This window comes from Balaenoptera physalus (genome assembly GCF_965194825.1).
Source record: "Balaenoptera physalus genome assembly, chromosome: 20".
NCBI classification, from domain to species: domain Eukaryota; kingdom Metazoa; phylum Chordata; class Mammalia; order Artiodactyla; family Balaenopteridae; genus Balaenoptera; species Balaenoptera physalus.
This window is the reverse complement of record NC_138901.1, coordinates 17901131-17923441: the sequence shown is the minus strand read 5'-3', so window position 1 is coordinate 17923441 and position 22311 is coordinate 17901131. Positions and strand designations below refer to the sequence as shown.

General features: G+C 35.4%; 1 protein-coding gene across 3 annotated transcripts in view; it reads left to right on the top strand.

The window, feature by feature from the left end:
- Positions 1–22311, top strand: part of NPEPPS (aminopeptidase puromycin sensitive) — a 104298-nt gene that overhangs the window by 68835 nt on the left and 13152 nt on the right. For all 3 annotated transcript variants that reach the window (XM_082442333.1, XM_082442334.1, XM_082442335.1), the window contains 14 exons: positions 1598–1719; positions 4325–4432; positions 5688–5888; positions 6342–6438; positions 6552–6585; positions 7441–7555; positions 10403–10567; positions 11376–11480; positions 11907–11967; positions 13841–13950; positions 16081–16144; positions 18627–18766; positions 20575–20709; positions 21963–22182. In XM_082442333.1, coding sequence (XP_082298459.1) covers positions 1598–1719; positions 4325–4432; positions 5688–5888; positions 6342–6438; positions 6552–6585; positions 7441–7555; positions 10403–10567; positions 11376–11480; positions 11907–11967; positions 13841–13950; positions 16081–16144; positions 18627–18766; positions 20575–20709; positions 21963–22182 — 1677 coding nt within the window. The remainder of the gene's footprint in view (positions 1–1597; positions 1720–4324; positions 4433–5687; positions 5889–6341; positions 6439–6551; positions 6586–7440; positions 7556–10402; positions 10568–11375; positions 11481–11906; positions 11968–13840; positions 13951–16080; positions 16145–18626; positions 18767–20574; positions 20710–21962; positions 22183–22311) is intronic.

Sequence of the window (22311 nt, the reverse complement as noted above, 5' to 3'; positions counted from 1 at the left end):
ATTTGTAAAATGTAGAATGGGATTATTGTTTTGTCATGCATCTGAATTTAGTAGACGACTACTAGATAATAGTGATAATCTTTTTTCTGTTAGCGAAAGAGCATAGTTGATGCTTGAACAACACAGGTTTGAGCTGCACGGGTCTGTTTATACTCAGATATTTTTCAGTAGTAAATACTGTACCACACAGTCCAAAGATGGTTGAATTAGGAGATGTGGAGGAACTGTGGATATGGAGGGCCCTGTATAGTAATAGGTGGATTAACCTCTGCATTATTCAAGGGTCAACTGTATGTATACTCATAAAAACTCACATTTTCTTCTCTTTCTTTTTTCTTTTTTTAAATTTATGTATTTGATTTTTGGCTGCGTTGGGTCTTCATTGCTGTGTGCGGGCTTTCTCTGGTTGTGGTGAGCGGGGGCTACTCTTCGTTATGGTGCGTGGGCTTCTCATTGCGGTGGCTTCTCTTGTTGCAGAGCATGGGCTCTAGGCACATGGGCTCAGTCGTTGTAGCTTGCAGGCTCTAGGGCGCAGGCTCAGTAGTTGTGGCGCACGGGCTTAGTTGCTCCATGGCATGTGGGATCTTCCTGGATCAGGGCTCAAACCCGTGTCCCCTGCATTGGCAGGCGGATTCTTAACCACTGCACCACCAGGGAAGTCCAAAACTCACATTTTATATAAAAAAAAGAACTTCTCTGTGTATAACTGAGTCACTTTGCTGTACAGCAGAGGTTGCCACAACATTGTAAATCAACTACACTTCAGTAAAAAACAAAACAAAATAGAAACTCCCATTTTGTCTAAATTGATTTTGCTCTTATATAACAATAGTATATGTATTCAGATTGCATTTTTATTTGCATTTAATAATTATTGATTAAAATTTATTTCTTTAATATTATTAGATTTCAAATGATTGAGGTAACTGTAAAAGTTTGTTTGATGCCCTGTTGCTGATCAAATCATTGGTCTTCTCTGTAGTTCCTTACAAATGTATGGAATCAGTGTTCCATTTGGATTGAACATCTGTGTCTTGTCTTAATAATAGAATAATTGGCATGAAGTCATCTAAAAGGACCAATTTACATGGTATAATTGGTAGAGAGCATGAACTTTGGATTAAACAGACCTAAGTTTTTAATCTTATTCTTGCTACTTACTAATGGTGTGACCTTGGGCAAGTTATTTAACTTTTCAGGCTCAGTTTCTTCATCTGAAAAAATGGAGACAATACCTACCCAACTAAATATTTTTAAAGCACCAATGCACAATAGCTTGTCATACATTTAATAATAAATGTTCATTTCTTTTCCTGCTTTTATCTTCATGTATTGGTCATTTGAGACTAAGTTAGTAAAATTAAAGAACTTTCTAAGCAGTCATCCTAAACATGATTTTAAGGTTTACTTTCGGATTAGTCTGCCATTTACTTTAGTAAATACTGTATTCTCTCCATTGCCAGGAGGAGTATTTGAGAAAGGAAGGAATGATTTGAACATTGTCAATAGCCAGCTGAATTAGTGTTTTAGGGACACACTTTTGATAACTTGTACTTAATATCTCCCTGAAAATGTTTTCATTTATCTTCAATCACAGGTACAGGAACTTTAAAGATAGATTTTGTTGGAGAGCTGAATGATAAAATGAAAGGTTTCTATAGAAGTAAATATACTACCCCTTCTGGAGAGGTGCGCTATGCTGCTGTCACACAGTTTGAGGTATGGTATTCTTTAATATATTATGATCTTAAATTAGACATTCTGACAAAGGTCTAATTCTATTATTTGCGTGATTATTTGAGGCTTAGGTGCCTTTGGCCATAATTGTATTATTGATTTTGGAATTTTTATTTTATATTCAGCCAGTTATCTCTGTTATATGAGAGAGAATTAGGGGTGTGGGCTGGGGAATGATTTTATTTATAACAGTACCACTATTAATTTAGTAGGAAGAGCCACAGGTACAAAAAGAGGTACAAAGTATAAAAGCAATCCAGGTATTTAAATTTTGTTACCTGTATGTCTGTATATATAGTTACATATGGATATATATAGATATAGACCTATCTATTTAAATATAATTTTGTTACCTGTATGTGTGTGTGTATGAGTGTGAGTGTGATTCCAGTGCTTATCTCTAGCCCTTTTGAGCACTTCTTCATCCTGGAATGGTTGGCTGGAGTGTGTCTCCAAATGATTTTTTTTTAAGAGAGGGTATGTGAGTGGTATACTTCCTGAGTCTTTGCATATCTGAAAATCTTTCATTTGCCTTTATACATGACCAGTTTTACTGAGCATGTAAGAGATTTGTTGGGGGGAAAAAGAAAAAAAGAGCAGCCCCTGACATCCAGAAGTTGTCCTAGCACTGAAAGCTAGTCCATGTTGTTTTCCTGTTGGACATAAACAGTATCATAGAATGCCAACCTCAGACAAGGTTACTCCGCGACCATGATAAAGTGAGACAAAACAAGGGCAGTTCATAATTTCATCCAAGCATAGGCAAAAACAAGTTCACTTTGTTAATCACAAAAGACAAACAACTCTCTCTCTTGGTTAAAATGAGTGACTGCTGCTTCTTTACCAGTTGCAGTTTTAGGATTGATGTAGTCTGCCCTCTCCATAGATAAATAACAGTTATTGAGATACCCACTCATAAAATTGCCTCCACTTTCTGATAGCACCCAACTTAGAATGAATCCTTTCTTCTTAAATCCTCCTCCAAATCATTCAGCCAAATCCAAAATCACATAATTGTTTCTTTCTTAGACTCTTACTGAGATACCCCATGGTTTCTTTTGATGTGAGTTTTTCCCTTGCTACAGCGAGTAATAAGCCCAACTTCTTCAGTGATAAGAGTGGTACAATTGGCTTACAATTTTTCTCTTTCAAAGGTGCATAAATATTGTTCTAAAGTCTTTCATGTCTCATTTTGTCGAGGGGGAGGAGTCAGACTAGAATGTTTCTTCTCCCTTTGTAGGGTAACACATTTTAAAATTTTGTTTTATTTTCTTCCTGATTGCTTGTTAAATTATTTCTTTGTACGTAAAAATTAAAAATTTTCACCAGGTGTTCACTTTTCATTAACTTTTAATAATTGGTGAACCCTATTGATGTTCATATTCAGAGCTTTCTTCAGTGTAGCAGTATTTTCTTCTATTGCATCTTCATCATGGTTTCTGTTCTGATCTCTTCTTCAGGAACATCATTTAATAATAGATTTAGCTCTAGTGTCTATCCCCCAAATGTACCTTTGATTGCTTTTATCACTTTGTCCTTTGGATATTTTGGAAACTTAAATCTTACTATCTATGTCATTCATTTAATTTCCTCTAATATAAATACATTTATTTACTGCTGTTGCTCCTAATTTGAATTTTTCTGTGCATTTCTTTCTTTACACTCTACTTACTTTTCCAAATGTCTTATTTATTCTTTTTTTAAACATCTTTAGTCTTATTTATTCTTTAGTAGAATTCATAATTTATTTAGTTTCTTTGAGAGTGCAATCAGCCATCTTATGTTTTTCCTTGGAGAAATCCTTTTTCAGAAGTATGTGCTTCCTCTACCTTTGCATATTTTGTTACTTTTTAAGATACAGAATCTTGTCAATGGTTCTATTTCTATTTTATTAAAGTTTTTTCTTTTATAACTGATATTCTACTGCACCACTAATCTTATTTTGCTTTAACAAGTTTGCTCTTTTTTATTTTTAAAGAAAGAATGAGATCTCTTTCAAAAGGTAGGTCAAATGGTGACAGTTTTATGTGTTGTATATGGAAGTGCCTTTAAACAAATGACCTGTTTGGAACTGATACAGCATCTGTCTTTATTCCTATTGCTACCATTCCAGATAAAGAACAAAGCACATCAAAAATTCTGAAGATATTTTTATTTTTAATCTGAAATCAAAGCTAGAGAGGCAACCAGTCATATTTTCCCATTGTTGAATCCTTACAGTAGTATACTGTTAACCTTCCTGTGCTCTGTGTTGTGTTGACATTATAGATAAAGCCATTTGCCTTTAATTTGAAATATTGAAATGTTTTAATAAAAACAAAAATATAATTGTCAATTATTCTAATACTATAAATTATTAAGCTCTATAGCAGACCTAGTTCTTGGATAATTGCTGATGTGGCAATGATAGTAAACCTTGTGTTTTCTTTGTAGTCAACGCCTAGCTTGTTGCCTGGCACTGAGTAGAAAATAAATATTTGAAAAAGTGAATGAACAAATGATAGAAAGAAAGAAATGTCTGTTATTTCATGAAATAGTCTGGTAGGTTAATTCTGTGATATTTTATATTTCATATTCTTTTCTTAAGGCTACTGATGCCCGGAGAGCTTTTCCTTGCTGGGATGAGCCTGCCATCAAAGCAACTTTTGATATCTCACTGGTTGTTCCTAAAGACAGAGTAGCTTTATCAAACATGGTATGTTTGTGTTTGTGAGTATATTCATATTTTGAATAAGCATTGAGCATATTTAGTTTGCTGATTAGATGGGATAGCATGAAACCACCCAGCACAGTGCTTAACACATAATTGGAACACAAATGTTAGTTCTCTTAATTTCTGAAAAGCCTTCTTTTTCTTTATTGCCTTATTTGGGGAGTTTCCCCCTCCTGGAAGAAATTCTTTATAAACTATATTAACAAGATCATCTAATTCCTTCAATTTGGAAATCTAAATAAGAAATGAGTTTAATAAATATTACCTGAAAGAAAAAAAAATCTGATATTCTTATTAAATGCCAAAAGATATAGCCACATAATGAAGTGTATTTAGGTTTTTGGCTGATTGTATTCTTGGAATGTGCTCCCTTCACTGATGTCGTTGATCCTCATTCATAATAGAGTAAGCATTCACTACCTGAAGTGTATTGTCTAAGACTGCCTTACTTAAGACATAGAGTAGCTTGTGGCTTATAATAGGAGTCTAGGGAACTTGGAAATGCCTGCTGCACCTGAAAATAACTGGCTTTTGCCTCCTTTATTGGTGGAGAGAATTCCATAGATTCTCTTCTCAAATATTCTCAGAGAGGAAGCTAATATATTACACTGAAATGTTCATTTACAATTTAGTATGAATGAATTTATCAGATCAATTCTTGAATAAGTCTTACTTGGAAGAAAGAATAGAGAGACCTTGAGGAAACTGAGAGCCTGAATAGGAAAAAGAGGGAGAACACCAAAGGGAAATTAGGGGACTCCAAAGGTAAAGTGGAGATTTTGTGACAAATTTGTTTAGAGCCAGCCTTGGTACAGAGAATGCTCTAAATCTAGAAATCTGTACCCTTTGAAATGTCTGATTCCACAATTACATTTTATTTTCATTAATATTTGTTGTCTCCTTTCCTTCATTCACTTGAAAAGTATTGAGGTCTTAAAACATCCCAGTATCTGGCATATTAATAGGTATTCAAGAAAAGTTGCTTCTTTTTTCATACAAATCCTTGGAAGTTTTAACACTTTAGGCTCCAGTTTCTTAGTGTGAATGCTTTATCAGGTGACTTTCCTTCTTAATAGGAAAGATCCTGATAGCATAATAGCACTGGATGAATTAGGATAGAGAAGTAAGCAGTGCTGGAAAGGGGGAAGAAAAGGCCCCAAAGCCTCGAGTTTTTGGCTAGTGTTTGCTCTAAGGTATTTAATGTAAATCTGTTAAATTTTCCTTTTTTTTTTTTAAGAATGTAATTGATCGGAAACCATATCCTGATGATGAAAATGTAGTGGAAGTGAAGTTTGCTCGCACACCTGTCATGTCTACGTATCTGGTGGCATTTGTTGTGGGTGAATATGACTTTGTAGAAACAAGGTCAAAAGATGGTGTGTGTGTCCGTGTTTACACCCCTGTTGGCAAAGCAGAGCAAGGAAAATTTGCGTTAGAGGTAAATGTACTTGAAGAGGATTGTTCCAACAGTCCATAACTCCAGGTTGGGGAATTTACATTTCTGATCAATTATTAGTACAATTATTTATAATTTAATCTGAAATTTCATGTACTACTTTGGTTTTACTTTTAATAGAATCTGGGAACTAGCGACTTTGGTGTTTTATTAACATTTTACAAGATAATGATTAAGAAAATATTAGAGTAGAATTTATTTACCCAGAGAGTGGGTGGGAAAATATGTAATTATACTTTTCATACTGAATTATAAATGGATTAAAGTTTGGCTGACATACAAAGCTTAGGGCTAAAGCACTGTTTGGAGGTGGGGCTCCCCAGGGTTGGTTTCTAGTAACTTGAGATATTTGGCTTGCAACAGGATTCCTTTGTGGATTTCTATATGAATGACAGTAAGATTTATCAGATGGTTCTTTTGTCTATACTTTTATAGGTTGCTGCTAAAACTCTGCCTTTTTATAAGGACTACTTCAATGTTCCTTATCCTCTACCTAAAATTGATCTCATTGCTATTGCAGACTTTGCAGCTGGTAAAGTAAATTTCATTTTATTGATGAATTGTAATAACTTTTTTTGAATTTTATGATTTTTCAAGAAGAAGTATATATAAATATCAATAAATGTTTATATTTATTTTATGAAGGTGCCATGGAGAACTGGGGCCTTGTTACTTATAGGTATGTTAATGATGTATTATCCTGCCTTATCTTTTTAAATCACTGATTTCATGAGAGCTTCACTCCTAAGTACAGTTCAGTAGCTTCTGCTTTATGATCTGTCATAAATTTTCCTACCTCCCCCCACTTCTTTGAACATTTCAAGAATGAAGATGAACACCCTCTGGTGCTACTATCTGAGAGTATAAGATTTTAAAGTGAGCATCTGGCATTAGTAGCATTTGTAGATGTATTTTTGGCTGAGTTTCTCATTTCAGTGCCTTCTCTTCCTTCTAGTAGTTACATAGTTATATATCCAGCTTGAAGAACTTTCCCTGGTTTAATATCTTCTGGCCAAGTTTTTACATGTCTGTCACCACAATACAAACATGTAGGTTGTATAATTTTAAAAGCAATGTCTGTAAACAAGTTTTTGTCTTCTACTTTCAGTTGCCTTCTTCAGTGAGCTAAGTTTTGGACAGCCTACTCAGTGTTCTTTTTAGGACTGTGGAATGCATCTTCCCCCCACTTTCTGCTCCCCTTCTTTTAATGGAAGGACTGTCTTCTCTCTCTGTCTAGCACAATAATCCCTAATCCTTTAGACAAAGTTTTTCTGAAATTTCAGGCAGCTGTCCTATAAACAAACTGATAATTAAACTTGTGTCACATCTTTGATCTTCTGTTATGAATTCTATTGGAGTGGTGTCTTTAATCTTCCCAGAACTTTTTCTATCCTGTGTACTCTGAGGAAATGTTTTCTTGACATCTTTAAAGCCTAACTTGACCATCTTATTTACTGTTTGAATCTCCCTCCCCCACTTCTGCATGCCTGCTTTGATTGTAATACTTAAAAAAAAAATTTTTTTTTAAACACAGGGAGACTGCATTGCTTATTGATCCAAAAAACTCCTGTTCTTCATCACGCCAGTGGGTTGCCCTGGTTGTGGGACATGAACTCGCCCATCAATGGTTTGGAAATCTTGTTACTATGGTATTTAATATTTTTAAGTGCTCAAATATGTTTATTTTTTTCCTGCTGCACCTTTTTTTGTCTACATAGTATTTCAGGTTTGGCTGGAATGTTGTACCAAAAAAGTAGTTTTTTGATTGAAAAACTTTATTTTAAAAGGTCCACTTTGAAAAGTGTTTATCAGAATATTCTTGTTGATCAAAAAAAGCATGTAGATAATCTTTATTCAACAGAAAATACTTCCTAAACTGTTTTAATACTGCCTGCAAGCGGGGGAAGTCATGATACTAATTTGGGTGAAAGGAAGAGATTCCACTTAGGTAGAGAGATTCCATGCAGTGAGATTCAGACTAACTGTAGTTTCTTGTGTCATATATATTATGTAGCTCACTAGCTGTAAAGTAACCTGATAAATGACAAACTATCCTTGATTAGGTTGAAATGTTTTTAAGGGTCATTTTCTTCATTTCCTGAAATTTTAAGTTGAAATTTGACAGAAATGAAGGCAAAGAAACAACAGAATAACTGTGAAGTATATTAAAATTTCCAACTGTCCTATTGAAGTTCTTGTTTATTATAATGTTTGCAGTGAATGATCTCTGTCCTCTAGTCTTGACCTTTCCCTCTTACTCTGAATAAGTACTATCTATAGCAGCCAACTGTGTTAGAGCTTGGGAGCCCAGCGTTTAATAAGTGAACTAGAAGTGCCTCTGCAAAGAAAGAACTGGAGATTCTGGAGCCAGCCAAATTCCCTGATGGCATTTTAGGCTGCCAAAGAGCAGAGCCCAATTTGGATATTAGTTGAGTCCACATGTCACAAAATAAGCAAGAAAGGAAAACATTTAGCAACTCTTACATATTTGAAAGAGTTTCTAAAGAAAGTCAGCCCTTGAAAGTAAATCCTGTCCTTTTTGCTTTGGATGTTTAAAATTTTGCTTAGGGGTAAAAAAAAATTTTGAAATATAATTTTATGCAGAAGTAAGTATACTAGTACCTGTATTCAATATGTCAGAAACGTTCTTTTCTCCTAATGCAGCAAGTTTGTTGCTACCAAACAATTTTTTTGCTCAGTGTTGAGCAGACTTTATTTTTTATGATTTTATTTTTAAACTTCCAGTAATAAATTTTAGTAGGGGAAATGTGTGCATTCTCATTTTGCTTTTAAACAGCTTTTTACTGGATTGGAGCAACTTATAGTTACTAGATGTCAGTTGTTTCATTAACCAAAATTCAAAGGCTTAGAGATAGTTGGAAAATTACTAGGTTTGTACCAGCTTATCCCAGTGGAGGCTTTTAGTTAAATAAGTGCACAAAGCATATAGACAGCCATTTATCAGTTGATATTGAAAATATTTGATCTTTTCACAATTTTAAAATGCCCTTTTGTTTTTCACCATTGCATTAGTCCTTTGTCCTGAATTCATATAGTATTGCTTTCTTTTCATAAGAGATTTAATCAACTTTTTTTTTTTTTTTCCTAATGAGTTAATTGGATTGAGGGTTTATTACTGTGATAGCAAAAACATTCAGTTTGGCTTTCAAATTGAAAAGGACTATTTAAAAATAAAAAGGTTCTGGGGCTTCCCTGGTGGCGCAGTGGTTAAGAATCTGCCTGCCAATGCAGGGGACATGGGTTCAAGCCCTGGTCCAGGAAGATCCCACATGCCGTGGAGCAACTAAGCCCGTTCACCACAATTACTGAGCCTGCACTCTAGAGCCCGTGAGCCACAACTACTGAAGCCCATGTGCCTAGAGCCCGTGCTCTGCAACAAGAGAAGCCACAGCAATGAGAAGCCCGTGCACCACAACCAAGAGTAGCCCCCGCTCACCGCAGCTAGAGAAAGCCCGCGCGCAGCAACGAAGACCCGAAGCAGCCAAAAATAAATAAATAAAATAAGTTTAATAAATAAATAAATAAAAAGAGTTAGGCTAGGCTTGATATAGTTCAAAAAATAAAAATAAAAAAAATAAAAAGGTTCTAAAGGGACATTATACTATCCTGTTACAAGCCAGTCTGTACACAGGCATACACTCCCTGTTCAAGGTGGATCAGGTCCTCATCCATAAACGAAGGCTTTGAATCTGCACCTCCATGGGCAACTGGTGATTTTGTTTCCAGTAGAACTTTCCAAGCTACATAATTCCTCCACTGACAAGTGTTTTGAGACTTAATCAACTTTAATGAAAATTAGATTGAAATCTCTTTCTAAAAAGTTGATTTCTTTTTCAAAAAGTTGATTTTGTCTGTGACCCATTATATTCTTTGTCCACTCCACTGTTAATTCTTATTAACGGATGAGAATTTTATATTTCATAAATGTTTAAACACCATGCGTTACTGAACTACTTACTGCCATGACATTTCTGTTAATTTCACATAATTCTTATATAAGCAGTACTGCTTTTCTGTTTATCTAGAAAGTTTAACTTTTCAATCAACAATGATTTTTCCCTGTCATTATGGAAATAGTTTCCAGTTTTCCTTGTTTGGTCCTGATAAGCTTTCTGTTTTTTTTAAGAGAACTGTTTATTAAACTAAATTTTATATGACAGTGTAGGCTCTTGCCTATATTTACGCGCTCTCTTCCCCTTTTCCATATTTAGGGTGTTTTTCATCCTCCTTCTTCCTCCTTTTCTACCTCTAGTACCAGAAAGTTACTTAGCAGTGGTGATACTGCTAGTGTCACCAGGTTGGCTTTTCTTGGCATTTCTTTTGTTCAGGGATGTGAGTTATTTACTAAATGTTTTGAAATGAATTTCAGTTCATTAAGAGCTTTAGAGTATAGTGGAAGGGACATATGAGTTTTTTAAATTAGTGGAGTGACAAGCATCTTGTTCTCTTTATATATTTCCATCTTTTGTTTTTAGGAATGGTGGACTCATCTTTGGTTAAATGAAGGCTTCGCATCATGGATTGAATATCTGTGTGTAGACCACTGCTTCCCAGAGTATGATATCTGGACTCAGTTTGTTTCTGCTGATTACACACGTGCCCAGGAGCTTGATGCTTTAGATAACAGCCATCCTATTGAAGTGAGACATAATTTTCAGTCATTGGCCTTTGCTCTCATTTTCAATAAAATATATAATTTGTTTATAGAGGTACTTAGGACTCTGCAAAGAAAATTGCATGGGTGATGTCATTTACTTCTGTAGTTTATATTTCCATTCTTGAAATTCTAGCAGTACTAAGTTCTAATTAAGTTTCTTTTTAAACATCTGTGATCTTTGTAGAAGCAAGTGCTCTGTACCCATAAGCATTCACTAAATAGATTTTTATTGAATAGTGTGGGGGAACCATAGCTGTTGGGTAGTGTGATTCTGTTGTTTCAGAGAGAATTCTGAACATACTCTTTATTGTTGTCGTCTGTTTTTATATAAATATTTTAATTCTTTTGACTTAGCCTGTCCTTATTTCAGCTAGTTTATCTGTATAAATTTTGCCTCTAAAGAACTAGACTTAGAGTCTACTTTGACATATTTAACCAGGGTCCTATGTAACTGTAAGCCATTACAATTAGTGCAAGAAGTCAAATGTTTTTCATCTCTCCCTTCCTTACCCTCATATCCCTACCCACAAAGAGATCAATAGTGACTTGCCTCCCAGCAAAGCAGTGCCAAGATTGGAACCCAGGTCCTAAGAGATGATGGGGATTGTGTTATATATTCTATTTTATTAGTATTAGTTATTAAACCCTTTTAAACAATTACACATTATGAGTCACCTAAAGGCAAAAAGTATCTTATGATTTAGAAGGGTTTTCCTAGAAAGCTTTTTATGTAATTCAGTATTACAGGCTGTCTGCTTCCTGTCATAACCTTGAATCACACTGTCTGCTAGGTCAGTGTGGGCCATCCTTCTGAAGTTGACGAGATATTTGACGCTATATCATATAGCAAAGGTGCATCTGTCATCCGAATGCTACATGACTACATTGGGGATAAGGTAAAAAAGCAATTTAAAAAATCTTCCATTCTTTTATGGTGAAACCATAGAGTTTTGCATGAAAAAAAAAAGTTTGATTTTATTTAGGTTAAGTTCCTAAGTAATTTTTCTAGACTCTATAAGGATAGTACTCTGGCTTGTCTTTATTTCTTTTTATGCTGATTATTTTGGTCTCTCAGATGAATGATGTTGCAAATATGTTTTGGGGGTTGGTGGAAGTCTGGTATAAAACTTAAAAGCAAAAGTAGAAGGCAAAGAGTATGCATTTTTAAACAGAAGGTAGTAGACATTAGGGGGATACATGTGTTTTAGTAAATCTGACAGTCAAGTAATTTGAGTAAATTAGTTTTTGAGTACTATGTACTCAAAATATACTATAATTCTGAGTTCTGACTCTCCTGGATTTTAAAAATTGTGTTTTCTCAGGACTTTAAGAAAGGAATGAACATGTATTTAACCAAGTTTCAACAAAAGAATGCTGCCACAGGTAATCTTTAATAGCTTGAGATAGAAATGGAGAGAAAGTGTTGGCATAATACTATCCAGAGTGACATTTTATTTTTTCTAAATACTTAATTTTCCATGTGATGGATAGGAAATAGAGTCGACTTATTTGAAGATGTGTTACATCATGGATCAACAGCATGAATTGGGACCTATTATCCTTTTGGTCATCCTCCAGTAGTCTGCTTTCCACAGCTCAATGTTTTGCCACTTTAAAAGAGTCTGAAAAGTTCTGTTTACTTTACCAGAGCTTGTTCTTTTTGATGATTTGTGGGTTTTGTTGCCCTTCGTTGACCGTTGACCATTGACCATTAAAATAGCTGCAAATTAACCATTTGTAGGAGTGAACTTGTGGAACTACAGATTTTCAATGAAGTAAATTCTTAAGATTTTATGATGGTCTATTAGATATTAGAGTCAAAAGGAAGAATAAAGGTGTAATAGTTGATTGAATATGAAGCTGAGTTCCTTAGTGAACAAAAATAGTTTAAAAAACAAGATATGTGTAATGTCATTAGTATAGGTCTGGGGTGGGGCCCGAGAGTCTGCATTTCTAACAGACTCCCAGGTGAAGCCAGTGCTCCTAGTTCATGGGCGGTACTTAAGCTCACCAAAGTGTAACTGGTATGGGGTGTACCATGTAACTTTTTTTGGTTTGTTTTTGTTACTTATGAAAGACAATTGGCAGTTCAAATACATTCTGATATCATCCATGGTTTTTATCCTCTTGTAGCAGTTGTAGTGCTCTCTGTCTACTGTCCCCGCCCCTCCCTTAATTTATGCCTTCTTGATCTCTCCCCTGGAATTCACTACTAATTTACTACTTGCCTTGTCCCACTCTCTTCAGTTTCATCTCTCACTCTGAGGCTAGCTAGGGTTATCTTTCTAAAGTGAATATCTAATTACATCACCCTACTGATTAAAAACACTTGAGATGCCACATTCCTTTCACGATGAAGTCTATACTTCTTTGTAAGCCATACAGTCTTGAACAGTTCAACCCCTGCCTACTTTTTTAGCCTCATGGCCTGTTACTCCCACACATGCGCCTCTGTCTTCAGCTTATTGAACATATTGCTGTTACTGACATTTTCTGTCATTTCTTATACTTTACTCTTTTTTTTTTGGCTGTGCTGCACGGCTTATGGGATCTTAGTTCCCTGACCAGGGATTGAACCCGGGCCGGGCCCACGGCAGTGAAAGCTCAGAGGCCTAACCACTGGACCGCCAGCGAATTCCTTTTTATTTTCCTCTTTGTACCTTTATTCTGTCTACCTGGAATGCCCTTTTTCCCTCTGTCTAAAGAACAACTCCTCTTCAAGGTGCAGACCAAAAGTTTACCTCTTGTGAAGCCTTTATTCTTTGGATTTTTCTTTCTCTGTTCTTGCCCCTGTTATAGTATGTACCACATTGTATTGTTGTTTTGCTTATTCTACCACCAGAGTTGTTTGACCATATGGGTCAAAAACAGCATCAGCATTGAGTATTTTTTAACTTATGTTAATTGAATGGGTATAATAGTTTTAAGTTTGTGAATGATTGTTTAGTAGTGACCTTGAATATGTTTCCATTTGTTTGTTTCTGTTTCTTGTTTGAACTCACCTGTTTGTCTTTTGTTTATAACTTGTAATTTTTTAATAGATTGGAACAATTAAGAACATCTTAGAATATAAGACCATAGAGTTCACTTAATGGGAAGGCAAGGGGAACGTAATTTGGCCTACTGTTCCTGAACCTGAAAGAACCACAAAATTGGTCATTGTTGCAGTGTCAAGAGTTATATAAAATTTCTGGTTTGTTTAGGAAAATAAAAATGGAAACATTTTAGATTTTCATTGTTTGTATTTATCTTCTAGAGGATCTCTGGGAAAGTTTAGAAAATGCCAGTGGTAAACCTATAGCCGCTGTGATGAATACCTGGACCAAACAAATGGGATTCCCTCTCATTTACGTGGAAGCGGAACAGGTAAACTTATAAAAAGTCCTTCAATTTTTCTGATATTGTATTAAATGAAATTCAGTCAGTGTTATCAAATTTGCTTTTCTGTCCTTTAAGTATTCTAGGTAAGATTTAAACCAGCCCTTATACTCTTTTCTCAATGATTTATTATGTCTATACCAAACTATTTGCCCCCATGTCTTTAAAATTATACATGCTTATGGTAGAAAACAAAATATTGTCTGCCCTTACTGTCTCCAAGGAAAACACTGTAACCTTGTTGATATAGTTCTAAAATCACCAAATGAGGTTTATTCTGAGAATGCAAGGTTGGTTTAATATTAAAAAACAGTCAGTGTATTGACTCATAATCACTACATTAACAGAATCAAATTAGAAAAACCACATAATGACCTCACCTGATGCATAAAAAGGATTTGGTAAAATTCAACACCCGTTTATAATATCATTCTTTAAAATTAGTTTTTAATGTTGGATGGCATTGTGATTTTGATTAGAATTGCATTCATATTAGTTGAACTGTTATCTGAATTCAGACAGGTGTAGTTCCAAATGAGTTGTCCTCCAACAGTACTGAGAATTACACATCAACCTATAATGCATACCAGAAAGTGTGTCTTAACTTAGTTTAATTGTATGAAACTATGAAATCATTATCTTAAATTTCTTTGCCATGGTTTTATAAGCTCCATAGGGAACTAATTCCATTCTTTTTTAGGGAGGAAGATTCATAGCTCTTTTTTAGGTGTGTGTTTGTCCTTATGGTTCTGCATTGTCCATGAAGCTAATATTTTACAAAGGCTCAATGTGGCAATCTTAAATAAAGTATACACATTGGAGGACCTCTCAGTTAGATTGGCTGCAAGAATTTGAAAAGGCAATTTAGGGAACACAATTAATCATATTTGGTGAGAAAGGATATCTAAAACTTTAGTGAGCTATCATTGTGACCATTCTGTTTCTTTCTAGTTTATCAGAAGAGAGGACACTAATACCCCACTTCCTCCCAATGTTATTGAGACTCAGCGAACTTTTCCATCAAGCTACTTTCAAGATCTTACTTTTTCTGCATCTTTTTGTCTCCAAGCACAGCCAAACTAATCCTCCATTTTACATTACAATAAAAAGCCTGTCTATGACTCAATTCTTTTACAAATGGGAGAACTCTGCAACATTGTATCTTGATTATGATCTGTATCTCACTTTATATTCCCTAAATTTAAATATTTTTGCTTTATTTCTGAATCAATTTAAAAGTCACCTAATAACTTTTTCAAGGAAATCTATGTGATACAAAATTAATCAGTGATGTAGTATCAGTATTTAAGTTCATTAGTAGTTTCTTTATGGCATCAAAGTGGCCATTGCTTCCTCACTCAAATTTTTTAGTTTTTCATTTCTGTCTCTTGCGGTCAGTTTATCCCTTTATAAAGGTCATTGACCCAACTTAGTGTTTGAGTTAAGTGATCTGAAAATTGTTGTATCTTGCGTTATTTAAAATGTCTAGGGCATAGTAACAAATGATAACTAAAACAAAAGGTTGCATATTGTTGAAGTATTTTTTTAAAAATATGTACTTGCCTTTGTTGCTTCTGGCTTTTTAGTTTTTTGCAATACCTCCCCCCGACTTTTTTTTGTGTTTCATTGCAAAGCTCATCCTTTGAAACAAGGTGTGTGCTGCTTTCATGTTTGTCAGTTGTTCTAAAAATGACTTTGGATTCTGAATTCAGAATTTGAATTCTGAATATTGAGTCCACATGCTAATTTAATGTTGCCACTTTTTGGAAGTAGAAAAGGCTAAAGACATAACCTTCCTCCATAAAGGTTAACTATGTATCCTTTTTGAAAACTTTAACACTTTGAAGTTCTTATCTGGATACATATCTCCTCTCATGAGCAATATTTCATGGAACCTGGCCTTTAATTTTTAGAGTATTGTTATTTTGAGACCTTAATGAGAAATAGTGACTTTTCTTCCATTCTGTAGTATCATGCTGTTTATCACCATTGCATTTTGTATATTCAGGAGCTATTTGGCTATATGGTTTCACCTCTGCTTTGTCACAGAGATGTCGTCCCCTCCAAAAAATAAAGTGTTGATGCTACTACAGCTTTTGTTTTGTTTTGCTTCTTTAGATAGAAGATGACAGACTACTGAGGTTGTCCCAAAGGAAGTTCTGTGCCAGTGGACCATATGTTGGTAAGCAAATGGCTATGAGTGGGAGCTGATCAGTGAGTTTGGATACCATACCATAGTGTTCCAACTAATAAGAAATAATTATCCATTTAAAAATATTTTTAATAGAATTAAACAGAAACAAGGTAATGGTAATAGAATAAAAACGAAATCTAGGAAATCAAAACAGGAGATTCATGGGGTATTTGTAGTATTGTCATATTCTTAGATTTTTGAAAGTCCATGTCTCTGTGTGTTATTGGGGGCTGTAATGAATGAAGAAGTATAGGAACACTCAAGAAGTGATGTCTCTAACCTTAATCCCTAAAAGAAGACTTGGTATGCATTTGTGTACTAAGTCTTATGCACTTGTGTACTAAGTACATTTGGTATACTTGTGTACCAAGTGTATACATTGTGGCTAATTTTTTTTTTTTTTTAATTCTTGGGGGTAGTAACTAAGCAAATAAATAAAGCCCAATGATTATTTAGATTTATTATGTACCAGTCATTGTGCTAAGCACTATGACTGACCCTTATTTTATACTCTCAGCAACCCTATTAGGTAGGTCATATTATTTCTGTTTACAAATAGGGAAGCTGAGGCATAGCTAACTAAGTAAGTTAAATTGTGCAAGATCACCTATATAATAAGTCAAAGAGTAGGAATTCAAACAAAATAGTTGGATTATATAAGTTTATAATCCTTAAGTTTATACCCTTAACTATCACTCAACTCTGCTTTTTCAAATATTTCTACATGACATTAGACTCTTTTTTTTTAAAATTTATTTATTTTTGGCTGTGTTGGGTCTTCGTTGCTGCACATGGGCTTTTTCTAGTTGTGGCGAGCGGGGGCTACTCTTCGTTGTGGTGCGTGGACTTCTCACTGCAGTGGCTTCTCTTGTTGCAGAGCACTGGCTCTAGGCGCATGGTCTCCAGTAGATGTGGCACTTGGGCTCAGTAGTTGTGGCTTGCGGGCTGTAGAGTGCAGACTCAGTAGTTGTGGTGCAGGGGCTTAGTTGCTCCGCGGCGTGTGGGATCTTCCTGAACCAGGGCTCGAACCAGTGTCCCCTGCATTGTCAGGTGGATTCTTAACCACTGCACCACCAGGGAAGCCCGACAATAGACTCTTTTACCCAGGGAATTAAAGATGAATTGAAAAATCAAGAAGTAAACTGTTTTTCTGCACCTTTCTCACTTCCTTTAAAATAGTATTTCCCAACAGGGGGAAGGGTATATCAGAATCACCAATGCCTTTTCATGTTCCACCCACCAAATGATGATGCACTCTACTAGGTTTAAGAGGTACAGCCTTCAACCTTTTGCCTTCCTTAGCATTGAGAGTTACTCTTAATAAGGATGTCTGACAAGTGAGGTGACATGTTTATTATCTAAATAAATAGTGTCACAGTTGCTGTTTTCTGCACATATCTGCAATCTGCATTGTAGGACTGACAGGTTTTGCAGGTCTTTCCAATACTCTGTGACCACTATAGGCATTATTAAAACCTGAATTATCCCAGTGTCAGGAGGGAATTTTCATTTGTGGTTTAGCCTGATAGCATAAAGCTATATAACTTAATTAAGATAGTTTCATTAATGTACTGGGCAATGACTCTCTTTTGTTTGGCATCTTGATGCAAAATCTATTTTGCTGTATAATACCTAAGAGAGTGTATGTATTTGCCTTACAAAAGCTTTGGCTTTTAGATGTGACTCCTCAGTGTTCGAATCCAGCAGCTCCCAAGGTGTATCCTGTCTGTCGCAGAAATAAAATCAGCCCTTCAGTTTCTCAGCAGTGTATATACCTGTTAAGAATTGCACCTTAGGGCTTCCCTGGTGGCGCAGTGGTTGAGAATCTGCCTGCCAATGCAGGGGACACGGGTTCGAGCCCTGGTCTGGGAAGATCCCACGTGCCACAGCGCAGCTAGGCCCGTGAGCCACAGTTACTGAGCCTGCGCGTCTGGAGCCTCTGCTCCGCAACAAGAGAGGCCGCGACAGTGAGAGGCCCGCGCACCGCGATGAAGAGTGGCCCCCGCTTGCCACAACTAGAGGAAGCCCTCGCACAGAAACGAAGACCCAACACAGCCATAAATAAATAAACTAATTAAATTAAATTTAAAAAAAAAAGAATTGCACCTTAGAATTTGTTTTTAAGTGCTATGTGAGAGCTTTAACCCACTCGAAATGTCTTTTATTATCTCCTTTGCTCTGAAAAGGGAAAACAACAATTAAATTAAAATTGTTGTATTTGTGATTCTACAAGTAAACACAGTGTTCTCTTTTTTATAGGCTATTGTGATTTCATTAGTAAATTCTCTCTTCCTTATTATTATTCAGGTTACCTGGAAGAGTTCATGTACCATTAAAAATGAGCTATTGGCTTAACAATTGGATTCAAGCCCATGCATGGGACACCAGTCCTCTCTCTCTACCTTACCTTCTGTTTCTTCCAGTGAGAAATTATTTTTCAAGTTTCCTCTTTGTTCTTCTCTTGCTTAAGGAGAAGACTGTCCCCAGTGGATGGTTCCTATCACAATCTCTACTAGTGAAGATTCCAGCCGTGCCAAAATGAAGATTCTAATGGACAAGCCAGAGATGAATGTAGTTTTAAAAGATGTCAAACCAGACCAGTGGGTGAAGGTGAGTCCAGAAATGACATGGCCTTTTTTATCTTACCTAAATTGATTTATTTCTTTCATTTCCTTTATGCATTTTATGGCTGGCTCTAAATTCTACTGCTTCATTTTGGACTAGGACTTGAAAAGAAAAAAACATTTCTGAACTTTCTTGTGTGAAATTTAGGGCCAACTTTCAAATAGTATTGTCTAGCTATTTGCCTTTATGTCAGGTAAGGGAGTGGTCAATAAGCAGTTACAAAGGGATAGGATTAAACAGGAAAAAACTAGTAGTCTATGTATAAAGTCACATTAACCAAAACATTTGTAGCCTTGCAACTTCAAACTGCCCTGTCATTGTAATGACATGTTAACTTCAGTGATGTGTTGTCATTGTGCATGTACAACTATAATCAAGTGAGATCAGACATATAATAATCAGTTTGTGTCACTGAAATGTGAAATTCCTTTTAGCTGGTGTTTTAAAGCCATTTCACAAAAATAAGAGTCAGTAAATATTATTTTTCATTATTCTGTACTCTGCCTTTCATAATGAAAGTATCTATTACAAACTTTTCTCCCAATTATAGGTTCCTAATAGGAACTATACATTGTCTCAGGCTTTTGTGCTTGCAGAACTATTTCTCCCTCTGTTTTAATTTTTTTAATATATTTTTATAATATACCCAGTGGAATACTATATTACCATTTGAAACTACAATCTGGAACATATGTAGCAATATGAAATTTTTCTTATAAGAAAAAATACTATGATTGTAATTAGGTAATTAAAGGTGTTATTCCTATAGTAAAAGATAAAGGGAATCAATAAAATAATTACTGTATTAGAAATGTGAAGTGACTTAAATATACATAAATAGTAAAATATTTATATCTTTTTTAAAAAATTAATTTATTTATTTTATTTTTGGCTGTGTTGGGTCTTCGTTTCTGTGCACGGGCTTTCTTTACTTGTGGCGAGTGAGGGCTACTCTTCGTTGCAGTGTGTGGGCTTCTCATTGCGGTGGCTTCCCTTGTTGCGGAGCAGGGGCTCTAGGCGCACGGGCTTCAGTAGTTGTGGCACGCGGGCTCAGTAGCTGTGGCTCACAGGCTTAGTTGCTCTGCGGCATGTGGGATATTCCCGGACCAGGGCTCAAACCCGTGTCCCCTGCATTGGCAGGCGGATTCTTAACCACTGCGCCACCAGGGAAGCCCAAAATATTTATATCTTATACTGTCATTTTATCATTAAAATATTTTGCATATAAATATTATCAAAAATATTTTTGACTGTTGGTAAATAGCCTATAGAAAATAATGATAGTCAATGATTACCTCACTCCAAAAATCATATGAAATTGCCTTTTAACTCCATGTAATTCTTTAAAATCTAGGACCTGACAGTTGTTATTGTATTGAGGCTCTGGGCTCATTAGATCAGTATTTGTAAAGGTTTAGTCTTCCTCAGAGATTTTATTGTCCATGTATTTTTATTTTGTAGTAAATGTTTTCTGTAAACTGAAAACCATTCACTGAAATTAGAAATAGAAACTTAGCCGCATTATATCCTCCTTTTCAGCCATGTTCTTTTCACTGTCGCTCACTTTGGCTCCCACTATGCCAAGTTTGTTTTCTTTTGCCTCTGTATTCATCTTTGACAACTGATTACTATCTTTATATGTTGTTTCATTTTAATACTTGTCTGTTAGCATAAATGATCTTTGTTGTTTTTCATCCAGATATACTAAAACTAGAACTTCTTTCATACCTACAAAAAATTGATTTAAAAAATAAATGCAGCTCTTTAATAATACCTGTTGGATATCTTTTCAGTTAAACCTGGGAACCGTTGGGTTTTATCGGACCCAATACAGCTCAGCCATGCTGGAAAGTTTATTACCAGGCATTCGTGACCTTTCTCTGCCCCCTGTGGATCGACTTGGATTACAGAATGACCTCTTCTCCTTGGTGAGCCTCCAGTAGTATGATGGATTTTGTTGATTAAAGGATTTTGTTTTTCCTGGAGTGCCTGACTGAAACATAACTAGAAGAATATAGTTCTTCCTGAAGGTTGAATGCCTTTAGGACCAAAGCAAATGACTAATTATTAATTAACATGGCAAGATTGAACCTATATAATTTACCAGAAACAAATCTCATTTTATTACTCCTAAGCCAGCTTTTTGCAACTATACTTAAACTATCCTTTGTAAGGCAAAAATTCTCTTCAACAGACATAGACATGAACCTTGAAGAAATTTCTCTACTTATGTGGTTTTTTAAAATAATTCAGAGTGATTTATATTTTTCTAAAATAGTGGTTGTACTTTGCAGGGAAAGTCTAGTAGAATTTTTTAACATTCCGTTACTATTCAAGTTATAATAGCCCATTAGCTTTAGAATTATATTTATATTTAGCTTTGTTCCAGAAAAAATTTTAAGGAGCAATTAGTAGTATTATCTTTATGACCCCAAAGCATAGGTTAGATAATTTCTAGATGTCTCTGTGATAAAATTGTCAGATTCCTCCTAGTGTTCCTTTAATTGGACTTGAAATTTTCATTCCCCTCTGCAGTAACTGGTTTTGGATTCCTCCTTTGTATAAACACAGATTAGCATTGATGCACAAAACCTCACATCTGCTGATTTCATTGCTGAGAGAGACCTGTCCCAGGAGAGTGGTGTGTTTGTGCAGTTGGCTGCTGTAACAGAAGTTCTTTTTCCTAACTCTGTTAGTCAGTTCTGAAAGGACTGAATTTGTAGTGCCTTCCAGTTTGCCTTCTTTTAGAAATGAGTAAAGGACAGGCTGACGTTGACACAGTTTGCAGGTCTAGTTTTGAAAGCGCCTCTGTCAAAAACCAAAGCCCCAACTGTTTTTGCAACTTTTCTGAAAGTATGAAAAATTTCAAAATAAAAAACAATGCCAAGACCCCAGAAACTGAATAGAAATAGGAAGTTAACTGTTTTCTTTCTTTTTCTAAATTGGTGGAATTTTAGCAATTTTTTAAAGTGGCTCTTCTATAAATAGCAAAAAAGTAAGGAATGGTGTCATAATACAGTTTTTATTTTATAAAATTCTATAGTGGTCTGAGCTTATATAGTCTAGTCTCTTCCTTAAGGGATGACTAACTAGCAGAAGATAATGCCAAAATTACATGCTTGTGTTTTTTGTTTTGCTTTTGTTTGAAGACTAGATTAATTTATGTTTTTTCCTATCCCAGGCTCGAGCTGGAATCATTAGCACTGTAGAGGTTCTAAAAGTCATGGAGGCTTTTGTGAATGAGCCCAATTATACTGTATGGAGCGACCTGAGCTGTAACCTGGGGATTCTCTCAACTCTCTTGTCCCACACAGACTTCTATGAGGAAATCCAGGAGTTTGTGAAAGATGTCTTTTCACCTATAGGGGAGAGACTGGGCTGGGACCCCAAGCCTGGAGAAGGTAATGGATGTACTGAATGGGGAAAGAATTGATCAGAAATTGGTCCTTTTTTTACTCAGCTGTGGTTAACAATAACAATAGCATCATCTTTGTGTCTGCTGGATGTTACTGTGTATTCAGCTAACTAGA